Below are 12772 nucleotides of genomic sequence, written 5' to 3'. Positions count from 1 at the left end.
ACTTCTGCCAGTGGGAGTGATCATTTGCTTTATGAGAAAAAGGGAAAAAAGCCTGGCAGACAAGTGAAAATCTGTTTTTCTTGGTCTGTTATGCATTCTATGGGCCATTCCTGAATGCTGTTCCTGAATCCCTTAGTCATTAGGGCCCTCTCTGACTGCTTTGGGGAACCTGGCCAAAGTAGCTATCTGGGAGCAATTTTCATATTAAACACTGTTTTCAATCTTTTCTGGAACAAAACTAGAAATACTTAAAAAATAAAAATTATTAACAGTACTTTCCTCCCTTTTAAAACAGCAATTGTTTATTGAAAAAGCACCAGCTGAAATGATTAATTTGAGACCGACATCAACAGTACACAGAAGCAAAAGTTAGTACTGATAAAATGTCATTTAAAATCTGCTAATTCATGTGTACCAGTTTTCTTAAATGTAAAAATGGAGATAAACTAACTTGCAGAGCTGTAGTGAAGATTAATGAAATGTGGGCTACCAAACACCACACTGTAAATGTTCAAAAAATGTCAGCTATTACTTCAATAAAATTATCAAAATCATAATCAATATAGTGGTTTATACTTAATGTTAAGAAAACAATTCAGGGACTTCCGTGGTGGTGCAGTGGGTAAGACTCGGGGCCGGGGTTCGATCCCTGGTCAGGGATCTAGATCCCGCATGCATGCCGCAACTAAGAAGTCTGCATGCTACAACTAAAGATCCCACATGCCACAGTGAAGATCCTGTGCGCTGCAACTAAGACCCAGCACAGCCTAAATAAATAAATAAATAAATAAGAAAGAAAAAAAAGAAAAAAGTTCAACATTAATGCGGAAGTATCAAAATGGAAGTAAGTTCTTCTTTTGGGCCACAACGCACGGTTGTTGGGATCCTAGTTCCCTACCAGGGATTGAACCCGGGCCCACGGCAGTTAAAGTCCTAACCACTGGACTGCCAGGGAACTCCCATGCTGAGTCTTTATTAGAAAGTAGCCACAGCACATGCACTGTCAACGTATCAACTGACCTGTCTCTGCAAAATTAAAGTATAAATCAAATAGTACTTTACACCCAAGTTTTACTATAGCTGTATTTATAAAAACAGGCAATGATGACAAAGCATTATTTATCTCTTATTAGTATTTACTTAATAATGTAATAGAAACATTTTTCTCTTATATTTTAATGGTTAGAGTTTTCAGAAAAATCCATTTTTGTACCATTTTCAGAACATCATTAAGAAAAATTTAGGTGTTATCTCGGTAAGTAATTAACTTTTTAAGTATATTCACACATATCATCTCATTCAATCTAACAATCCTGTGAGCTAGGTGGCATTACTAACCAAATTTTGAAAATGGGAAAACCGAGATTCAGAGAAAGAAAGTGACTTTTTCCAAGGTCATGTAGCTACTATGAGACAAAACCAAAACCTCAACTGAGCTCTTCTAACTCCAAATCTGAACCCAGGTCTGCCCCTAACATTTCTAAGGCCAACTGGGTAAGTGTATAAATGGAGGCAGACCCTCTGTGCCCCACCCCGTGACTCTGTAAGGCATCCAGAGGGACCTCATGTGCACGTGGCTGGACGTTCATTCCATCCTGCACACTGATCTTCTGCCCTGTGCCTTCTCTCTACTCCTTGACCACCTGTGGAGGACAGCCACCAGTGGCACAGTCTACCCACTGGCAGATGAACTCAAGGAAAAAGCCTGTGCAGGACCTGAAAGAAGGCTTGGGATTTGGGTGAGGAAATATAGGATTCTAGATACCTGGAGAATGGTCTGGTTTGGAGGAAAGGGGCATGGGCTCTGGGTGGGCAAATCCACTTGGACCTGCAGACCTATTACCCCTTAGAGAAGGGAGCTCTTGAGGAACCCAGGGCGAGGGGCCCAGTTTCCCAGACCTAAGAAGTCTACTATCCAAACATCTCTTTTACTCTATCGTCCGCACGTCTGAAATCTCAATCTATCTCCCTCTTAAAAGAAGTAAATTCTCAAACCAACACCTCTGTTAATTAAATAAAGTCTTACCTTTACTCCAGAAACAATTACCCCATCTGCTGATTTAACCATGTTTTTAAAGAAATCTTCAAGTTTCTCTTTTTTATTTTTTCCTCGCACACTCAACTGAAAGAAAGGTTAATTTAAGTTAGCATTTCTTTTAAGATTACAAATGAGAAGTTAATGCCTCCTTTATTCTCTGATATCAAAATGGCAATCTCAAAAGGACCCCAGTTTTTAAACTTAATAAAGTGGCAATTTCATCATGTATATCACTGATTTTCAAATTCTGGGACATTAAAGAGGAATCTGGCCTCACTCCCAAAGATTCAGGTTCAGCTGATCTACAGTAAGGCCTAGCTTTCCCAAATTTTGTAAGTATATTTGATAATTTTGTTGTAAGTAACCCTCTCATCATACTTTGTCGAACACTACTATATCATACAAAGTCAACTAAATATTAACTCAGGAAGGAGTTCCTTTGAACATGCAAAATTTACTGGAGTACAATATACCATCATATGATTCTGTAAAAGCTTTGAAAATACATTTTGCAAATTCTTCACTCCAAACCCATCCAAATATCATCTCCTCACCTGTTTTGGGGTCAGCAACTCATGATACAAAGGACACAAAAGATGACTGCCTGGTATGAATGGTATATCTAAAGGCAAAAGTGAGAAGCAGCTAGCTCTTTGACTTTACTACTTGCTGCATCAGGGACCCCATGAAGGAACATCCTATCTAATTTCCTTATCTACTGCCATGGCTTCAATGCCCACCTTTACGTAAGTGACTCACAAATCTCTCTCACTACCCCTAAGCTCTTTCCTGAACCTTAGATCCTATTTCCAATTGCCTACATCATATCCTTACACACAGATTCTGCTAACCCCACATTAGAAAAATCTTAAAAGAGTACTCACTATAGTCTAATCTCCAAGTTTTCCCTCTTCCTGGTTCCCTATTCATGCCCCACCCCGCGCCATCCAACCAGTCTCTCAGATTCTCGTATGTTCCCTAAAGCCCCGTACCTTTCATTAAAATTCTTGAAGTAATCTACAATTTCTTCCTCTCACAGCTCAAATTCTACCAGCAAATTTCTGAAATTTGTCCCTTTCCACTCCCACTGTCCTGTAAAAGTCCTCATTATCTCTTGCCTAGACTACTACATTGGACTACTAGTTAACATCCCTCCTCTCCTCCATCCAATCCATTCTGCTGCTTGTGATAACTTTCCAATATCACACTTTGGAAACTTAATAAGTTTACAAAGTTTCATAATGTTCAGAGAATGAAGGCCAATCTCCTTAGCACGGTACTCAATACTTTGAAAAATCTGTTTCAACTTACCTTTCCACGTACCACTCTACCCCTAAAGAGCCTTATGTTCCAAACTGTTCTCAAAAGAAGCTCTGAGCTTTTAGGTTTCTCTGTATCTGAGATGATACCTCCTCTTTCACCAAAAATTCTTTTTTCAAAAAAATTTTTGGCCATGCTGCACAGCTTGCGGGATCTTAGTTCCCCAACCAGGGGTGGAACCCGTGCCCCCTGCAGTGGAAGCGTAGAGTCCTAACCACTGGACCGCCAGGGAGTTCCCATCGATTTCTAACTTAAGAGCATATTAGAGTAGATGGAGCCACAGGAGTAGATGATATGACTTAGAATTTACAGAATTCGAAGTCTAGAGGAGCTTTTAGACTTCTAGAGAACTCAGTGAGGAACCTTGGAAGAATCAGATTTAAATGAATGGATATATGGAGGATAAAGCCCATGAAAGAGACTGGGAAGTAGCTTTAGAGTTAACACGAAAACACATCAAGAGAGATTCCCATAGATCCACAAGTACATGGGAGCCAGCATAGCTAGAAAGATATCTTAGTCAACATGGAAAAGCATGATGTATTTCACCACATTAATAGAATAGAGGAGAAAAACCGCATGATCATCTCAATAGATGTACTTTTTCATTATAACACCACTCAACAAACTAGGAATAGAAAAGAACTTCTTTAAGCTGACAAATGGCATCTATGAAAAAACCCACCATTAACATCATACCTGACAGTGAAACAGTGAATGCTTTCTCCCTAAGATCAGGGACAAAACAAGGATGTCTGCTCTTGTCACTTCCATTTAACACTGTACTGGAGGTTCTAGTCGGGGCAGTTAGGCAAGCAAAAGAAAAAAAGGAATCGAGACTGGAAAGGAGAAAGTAAAAAAGAAAAAAGAAAAGAAGCTATTAAATGAGTGTGGCCACCAAGGTGGTTGAAGGCTGTGGGGATGCAGGCAGCTCAGGGATTTGATTTCTGACTGGTGTCCCCCCCCCCCCCCCCCCGCCCCGTGAACAAGGCCACTATCTGATCAAGAAGAATTACTGAAATCAGCTTTAATGGAAAATGGGAGAGACCTGTCTAAAGTCATAACCTTGTTATAAGGAACAGAGCAGGCACTCTAGGCGAGATGAGAAAAGACAAAAGGGCTACTGACAGGGTCAAAGTGCAGGAGAGGTCAAGGGTCTAGATGCAGCAGTGAGTCAAAGAACAACTATAAGGGGAACAGGGAAAAAGGGAGCTGCGAGGACAGAAGGCTATGTTTGGAGTCTATAATATTAGGGTTTAAGAACTCAGAGGTGGGGCTTCCCTGGTGGTGCAGTGGTTAAGAATCCACCTGCCAATGCAGGGGACACAGGTTCGAGCCCTGGTCCGGGAAGATCCTACATGCTGCGGAACAAATAAGCCCGAGCACCACAACTACTGAGCCTGTGCTCTAGAGGCCACAAGCCACAACTACTGAGCCCACGTGCCTAGAGCCCATGATCCACAACTAGAGAAGCCACCGCAATGAGAAGCCCACGCACTGCAAGGAAGAGTAGCCCCAGCTCGTTGCAACTAGAGAAAGCTCGCGTGCAGCAAGGAAGACCCAATGCAGCCAAAAATAAACAAATAAATGTATTAAAAAAAAAAAAAAAAAAAAGAACTCAGAGGTGAGACAAGGTCCTGGGTGTGGTCACTGATGCGGCAGGAAGAAATGAATGAAGATTAGGGTGTTGAATAGGTTAAATATTTAATCTACTGCTAAGCAGACTAAAGCTATAGGTACTGGAAACAGAAGGGGCAGAGCTACATAAGGAAAGCAATACTACAGGCAATCATTCCTTACAGCAGTGACCATTTCTCATAAGACTAAATGCTGGAACAAGATTTTCTAGGCTTTCCAGATGCCCCACAGCCTTTTCAGACTTCAAGACACTTTCACTCTATTTCAACAGCTCATCAGTCCCATGACCCTCTGAAGTTCAGATAGTAGACTAGCACAGACAGATTTCTTTTCCAGCACCACTGAACTGAGTAAAGATCTGAGAAACAGCACTAGAGACAAGGTTGAGAAAAACCTTTTAATTTGGGGCCTATGATCTTCTACAACCTGTTAACATACTTGTTATTAATTAATTAAAGAATATTTGCAAAACACTTTCCTGTCCATCTTTCTAGGCTTTCTCCAAAACAACCATTTGCTGATATTAAAAGGGTTACTAAAATGCATCATCATCACCTCTATTTATTTATTTATTGCAGTATTTAGCATTGTCCTGACATTTTTAAAATTAATTAATTAATTAATTAATTATGGTTGTGTTGGGTCTTCGTTTCTGTGCGAGGGCTTTCTCTAGTTGCGGCAAGCGGGGGCCACTCTTCATCGCGGTGCGTGCGCCTTTCACTGTCGCAGCCTCTCTTGTTGCGGGGCACAGGCTCCAGACGCACAGGCTCAGTAATTGTGGCTCACGGGCCTAGCTGCTCCGCGGCATGTGGGATCTTCCCAGACCAGGGCTTGAACCCGTGTCCCCTGCACTGGCAGGCAGATTCTCAACCACTGCACCACCAGGGAAGCCCCCATCATCTCTATTAAGCACATATTAATTTGTAAGGAAGAGGGACTTCCCTGGTGGTCTAGAGGTTAAGACTCCGTGCTCCCAATTAAGGGGGCCTGGGTTCGATCCCTGGTCAGGGAACTAGATCCCACATGCACGCCACAACTAGAGTTCCGATGCCGCAACTAAGAGTCCACATGCCACAACTAAAATGATCTCACATGCCACAACTAAGACCTGGTGCAACCATAAACAAACAAACAAATAAATAAAAACAACAACAAATATATTAAAAAAAATTTGTAAGAAGAAAAATAAATCTACCTTGGTGGGAAAAAAATTATGAAATCCTAGGATTTATGAAAGCTATTTATAAAGCTGAACTAAACAATAATCTTTCACTTATTATTTTAACAAATATTTTTATATCTTAACGGTCAGGCACAATTCTAAAATAGTGAGGATACAATGGTGAAAAATTCAAGTCTTACTCCCAGAGAGCTTACTTTTTAGTAGGGGGAGATAGATAATGGATATATAAACAAATTTTTAAAATACAGATATAGGGACTTCCTTGGTGGCGCAGTGGTTAAGAATTGCCTGCCGATGCAGGGAACACGGGTTCGAGCCTGGTCTGGGAAGATCCCACATGCCGCGGAGCAACTAAGCCCGTGCACCTCAACTACTGAGTCTGTGCTCTAGAGCCTGTAAGCCACAACTACTGAGCCTGCGCTCTAGAGCCTGTGAGCCACAACTACTGAAGCCCACACGCCTATCGCCCATGCTCCGCAACAAGAGAAGCCACCACAGAGAAGCCGACGCGCCACAACGAAGAGTAGTCCCTGCTCTCCACAACTAGAGAAAAGCATGCACACTGCAATGAAGACCCAACGCAGCCAAAAGTAAAAATAAATTAATTTAAAAAAAATACAGATATATAATTTCAGATAGTACTAAGGGCTGTGGCAATAGGATAGAGTACTTGGAGCCTGAGTACTAAGGTGGCCTTGTGCTGTTACCACCATGCCTCACTTTACACCTATGTTGCTCTACCAAATTACTGTTAAGGTTTTAGCCCAGGCCATAATAAGGGCCAGCATAAACAAACTCATAAAGGTAAAAAAGTGATGACAGCATTCTATCATGTGTTTGTTAGCAACCCTATTCATGAATCATTTTTAGATTCTTGTAATTCACAATACAGCCAGCATTCTTTATAATTCCTAGTTATTAAGTGACCACAGGCCAGTACCACATACTATACTTATGCTTGTGAGAGTACCCACGCTAAAGTGCTACATTTTGAGTTACACTTTCATACCCTTTTAAAAGTTTTCTCTACTGCTAGACTTAGGACATTTTATTGTCACAGCTACTAAAACCAAACCAAGAGGGAAAATTTGTATACACAAAATTCTTTGATCTTGATGTTTGTAAGCAAACAAACCACTATGCTTACATTTGTTTTCTACTAAAATTATGAGTTAATCTTGTCATCCAAATATAGATCCCAAGATCTGTATCACCCATCCACTGAAAAGAGTTTTTCCAGCACCACAAATGAAGAAACTTTCAAAGTTCAACCACCTCAAATCTCTTTTTGCATTATAACAGAGTTTTCAGGCAGGGAGGGAGGGAGGAAAAGTAAGAGCAATCAGCACTGAAGAAGGCTGGTTAAACAGATCAAGAGTCAATGATTAACCCAAAAGTAATATTGAATTCTTTAGCTCAAGTACTTCTCTGGAATTCTCCATAAGGCTTCAGAAGCCTCCAAACTCAAATTTAAGAACATTAATAAATTTAATAACCCTATTTCTTTTTTAAAAATAATTTTTAAAAAATTTTATTTATTTATTTTTGGCTGTGTTGGGTCTTCGCTGCTGTGCGCAGGCTTTCTCTAGTTGCAGCGAGTGGGGGCTACTCTTCGTTGCGGTGTGCGGGCTTCTCATGGAGGTGGCTTCTCTTGTTGTGGAGCACAGGCTCTAGGTGTGCCGGCTTCAGTAGTTGTGGCATGTGGGCTCAGTAGTTGTGGCTCGCGGGCTCTAGAGCACAGGGTCAGTAGTTGTGGCGCACGGGCTTAGCTGCTCCACAGCATGTAGGATCTTCCTGAACCAGGGCTCGAACCCATGTCCCCTGCATTGGCAGGAGAATTCTTAACCACTGAGCCACCAGGGAAGCCCTAATGACCCTATTTCTTAAGAAGTTCACAATTCAGGATGAAAATCAATATCCCAGTAATAACATAATATACCATCATTTAAAAAATTAATCCACTCAAGTTCTAGTGAAACAGTGCATTATCACTGAAAAAGAGTCATTTTTTTTTAATCAAATAAGTTTTATGTATATATATTTTTTTCTAGAGACTCGGGATTTACAGATGAGTAAAACCAGCAAATTGATGTAACCAATTATTTATACCAACAAATAATATTTACACACCAGAATAAAGAAATCAGATATAACGCAACAGCATAAAAACACTGTCTACAACTAATAACTCAAGATGATTGATCAAGATCTAAGCCCTTAACCCATCAGTGAGAGTCGTGAATTTGCCCAGCATCTCAGCTCCACCTAGAGATGTGAGGGACTTAGGGATGGCATTCTGATCCAGATGATAGCAACACATTTTGTGTTGAATCTAAAAGACTCTTTTCTGAGACGAGGAACCCAGCAGGGATTTTTCTCACTTGATTGGGAGGTGAGGTGTTAAAGTCAAATGCTCTTCACTCAACCCCCGCCCCGGGCTCCGCCATGTTGGGTCTTGTGGGTCGTGTGGCCGCTGCCCCGGCCTCTGGGGCCTTTCAGGGACTCAACCCTTCAGCGCCGTTACCCCAAGCCTAGTTCTTACCGGGAGCCGCTCCAGTCTGCCAGAGACAATGCTGCTTAAATATCTCCCTCGCCAAAGGCAGACACCGCCACTGGGCACATTGTAGCGGTCACTGGTGTAGTGGGGGATGTCCAATTTGATGAGGGACTGCCACCCATCCTAAATGCCCTGGAAGTGCAAGGCAGGGAGACCAGGCTGGTTTTGGAGGTGGCCCAGCATTTGGGTGAGAGCACAGCAAGGACCACTGCCATGGATGGTACAGAAGGCTTGGTTAGAGGCCAGGAAGTCCTGGATTCTGGTGCACCAATCAAAATTCCTGTTGGCCCTGAGACCTTGGGCAGAATCATGAATGTCATTGGAGAATATATTGATGAGAGAGGTCCCATGAAAAAGAGTCATTTTAAACTGCTTGAAAAATAAGAACATTTTATAAAATGTTTTTATAAGGCCTTAAGTCTTTTCTAACAACTCCCTACTCTTTCCAATGACGCTTTAAAAATAAACCTTGATCACTACTTTGATCAATACTCACATCTTGATTATATTCCAGGAAGACATGGAAATTTAAATCTTTCCTCAAAATAGGATGTGCTGCCACACGACACAGGAACACTTCATGCATCGCAACGGTCTTCTTGAATATTGCCAAATACTCACTAGAAACAATACACAAAATTAAAGGTAAAACACTGCAGAAAAACATCTGCAACACTTTTTTCAGCAAATACTCTTTGAATTATTCTAAATGCAAAATTAGAGATACAAAAATACAATCCATGTAAACAAAGATTTTAGTTGAACTGTTAATGAAATATTCAATATATAAAACCCAGCTCTGAAAAGACTTCATGCTAGTTAATAGTATTTATTACATTTAAATGTTAATATTTTTAGGTTTTATGAACCTTTCTTCCTATGCAGGTTGATGTTAAAGGTAACTACAGGGGTTTTTGTTTTTAGCTTCAGAGAAAGTATACTACAAATTATACTGTACAACTTTAATAATTCAATTTCTAGATAATTACTGCTTTTAAACACCTTTGTACAAAAAAAAAAAATCAGAAACCAAACCTCGGTAAGCATATTTTCAACATTAATAACTATTTTCATCTAATGACCCAAGCACACAAGAAAGAAACACACCATGGAGAGACTAATTTTTGCCATTACAATTGAAGAACTGTGTTTAAAATATTTTAATATCATCAGTGAATCACAGCGATCATATAGTAATACATGTCAGTTTCGAAAACAAAAACACTCAAGGAAAAGGCCCAATATTCTTGCTTCAACTACGTGCAAGGAGGATAAGTTTTACATACCAGCAAACCAGCAGGATCAATGTTGGGAGAAGTTTGATCTCTGTGAGGGTAGTCATTCAGTGAAGACAAAAAAGAAGGATGCAGAGGATGGAGGTAGCAGAATAAACCCAAGGTTCTCTGTTATCCAACCCCTAACCAGACCACAAAAGAATCATGATCAGGGCCACTGGAAAACCACTGATTCTTTCAATATTAATGTGCTCTGCTAATTTCCAGCTTTCAGTCTTATAAACTATAGAATTATATATATGTCTGCTATCAGACTACTGCTTGCACTCAGTATTGACAGAATTCTTAAAATATCTGTCACTTACACTTTAACAAAGAAGACCTACTTTGTTAATTTATCTTGTCAAGAGTTTAAGCATCTGAAGAGGAGTCTAGTATCACTGTGAAAATATGCTTAAAAACTGAAATTCAGTGCAAGAAAAGGAAATGCACAAAGGGGAGAAATGACCAGAAAAAGAGTGATGAAGGTGATGATAATGCAAGGAAAGTTATTTCCTTGTATAACTCTCAAAATACAGAAAAACAATATGCAGCAAATCCAAAATTATTTCGAATGTTTAATAAAAGAGGAAAAACTGTATTTTCAGCAAATATGCTAAAAATGAAATAGAAATTATCTCTATTTTTTCAAGGATTTAATATGTCTAGTATATATGAAACTAGTAATCATTTAATAAAAAACATTAAAAAACTATTCTCTCGTTACTTTGCTCCTATTCTTTTCCCTTCAGCCAGAAGCCACAGGCAGAGAAAAGAGGAGGGGGAAAATTAAACATACACACACACACACACACACACTTTTTGAAAAAGAAAGCAGAATATATTCAGAGTTGCTCAGTGCACACTTCTATGAGAAATAGAAGTCTTGGTAGTATGCACTTGTCAAAAAAAGAGAACCAGGTAAGTAGTAACTAAGGCCTTGTAAATAAAAAATGAAACGATTTACACTGTGCTTTAAAAAGTCATTATTTCCCTTTCTACTATTTTTTATAAACTTTTGGATCCTCTGTTTTCAATTTTCAGAGTCTATGTAAAACTGTAATTTAAAGAATTTTACAGTGCAGACAATTATTCTATAATTTTCCTGTAGGCTCTGATCATGATCATTAACACTGGTTGTATGGCTTAAACCTGTATCTTCCAGAAAGGGTCAATGTGGTGAAATGATTGAAAGGATGGGATATCAGAGAGCAAAAAAACAAAAACACAAACAAAACAAAAAAGGCATTAAAATAAGCACAATTAACAACAAAAATCACATACGCTTCCAGCTCCTGTTTCATCTTTGTGAATTCTTCCTTTGTCATAGACCCTTCTCCTTCTCCAAGTTTCTGTAGTTTTTCCCTTGAGGCATCAAAATCAGGTCTTGGTGGTGCTGGAGGGATCTGTAATGGAACCAAATCACTAGTTTTGTTGTTGTTGTTGTTTGACCGCACTGACCAGGGATCAAACCCATGCCCCCAGCAGTGGAAGCACGGAGTCTTAACCACTGGGCTGCCAGGGAAGTCCCCCAAATCACTAGTTTTAAAGACTTTAATTTCTTGCAGCAATTGTACTACTGCCACCATAAAAGACTGTTGTCTGAGAGAGCTAAAGTCATCCTGAATGAACTGGATACCAGGAATATCCCGATTAAGGTTAGAGAATTTGATTAAGTCTAGAAATTAAGATCCTTGAGGTCCTTTACACCAAGGAAGAAACAAGAGCAGAGCACTATTTTCTGGTGTTAGAACAGTAGTACCCGAACTTTAGTCTGCAGATTCTAGATGTGGCAACCTAGAGTCCTCAAATGTCTATGTGCATTAAGCTTTGAGTACACACTAAATAAATGTGTAGCAAATATGTACACTATTTTTCAAAAGTATGTAAATGGTACAATTAGAGTGTACCAGAGGCAGAAAGCACTGACTTAAAAACAGGAGAACAATATACAGACTAATGACTAACCTCATCTTATTCACCCACAGTAAGTGGGTAAGTAAGCACCTTAAATAAAAATATAAGATCTAGAAGAGACATATCATTCAAGGGAAGGATATAAGAAAAAACTTATCTTAGGAGGAAGAGCCTACAAGTAAGAACTGTTAAGGGGGAATGATGGAAAGCAAAGAGAGCAAGTAAGAGGAAGAAAAGGGGAAAGTTAAAATAACAATGACCTGAAGAAAAGGATTACACCAAGGAAAGCAATAGGGAAGGAAGCATCAAATACAGATCAGCACACATTCACTGATGCCCGCACACAGCATCTACTATGTGCCAGGCATGATGCTGAACAACTGGCATATAAAGATAAATAAGACATGGTCTTGATCTTTGAGGAGTGTTTAGTCTATGGGAGAAAAAAGTAGTAAGAAAATGTCATCACACAAGATGAGGGAAAAAAAGGTGGAAACAGGAGAAGCTTCTAGGCTGGTAAACACATTGACATGCTGGGAAAATGGAAGGCGGTACGTCCTGGAAAGGGCATGAAAGTTCTGTGTCAACCCCCCCACCCCAACACCTCATCCTATGCATCTCTTCTTCCATTTGGCTGTTCCTGAGTTGTATCCTTTATATAAACTGGTAATTAACCAAAAAGAAAAAAAGAAAAAGAAAAAGCACTGCCAGTTGTCCACGAAACTCAACTTGTAGAAAGAAAAAAAAGCAAATGACTGAGAAGGAGGGGCCACAAGGATAAAGATGGAATCAGGTCAGGTCAGGATGATTTCAAGGAAATCAAATGAAACTAAACTTCAGAAATC

General features: G+C 39.8%; 2 protein-coding genes across 3 annotated transcripts in view; one reads left to right on the top strand and one right to left on the bottom strand.

Annotated features, from left to right (window-relative positions):
* Positions 1 to 12772, top strand: part of LOC309625100 (uncharacterized protein) — a 77312-nt gene that overhangs the window by 39612 nt on the left and 24928 nt on the right. Inside the window, exon 4 of one of the 2 annotated variants that reach the window (XM_082384273.1) lies at positions 296 to 311. The exons of the other annotated variant lie outside the window; for it this stretch is intronic. The gene's annotated coding sequence lies outside the window, so the exon portion shown is untranslated. Of the gene's footprint in view, positions 1 to 295; positions 312 to 12772 lie in introns of those variants that run through there. 2 annotated transcript variants of the gene reach the window in all.
* Positions 1 to 12772, bottom strand: part of SNX6 (sorting nexin 6) — a 54806-nt gene that overhangs the window by 30115 nt on the left and 11919 nt on the right. The window contains exons 5-7 of the mRNA XM_082384220.1: positions 11295 to 11416; positions 9233 to 9356; positions 2027 to 2122 (exon numbers count right to left, since the gene is read on the bottom strand). Coding sequence (XP_082240346.1) covers positions 2027 to 2122; positions 9233 to 9356; positions 11295 to 11416 — 342 coding nt within the window. The remainder of the gene's footprint in view (positions 1 to 2026; positions 2123 to 9232; positions 9357 to 11294; positions 11417 to 12772) is intronic.

The sequence above is a fragment of the Balaenoptera borealis genome, assembly GCF_965194805.1.
Source record: "Balaenoptera borealis genome assembly, chromosome: 3".
Taxonomy (NCBI): Eukaryota; Metazoa; Chordata; class Mammalia; order Artiodactyla; family Balaenopteridae; genus Balaenoptera; species Balaenoptera borealis.
This window is presented reverse-complemented; position numbering and strand designations above follow the sequence as displayed.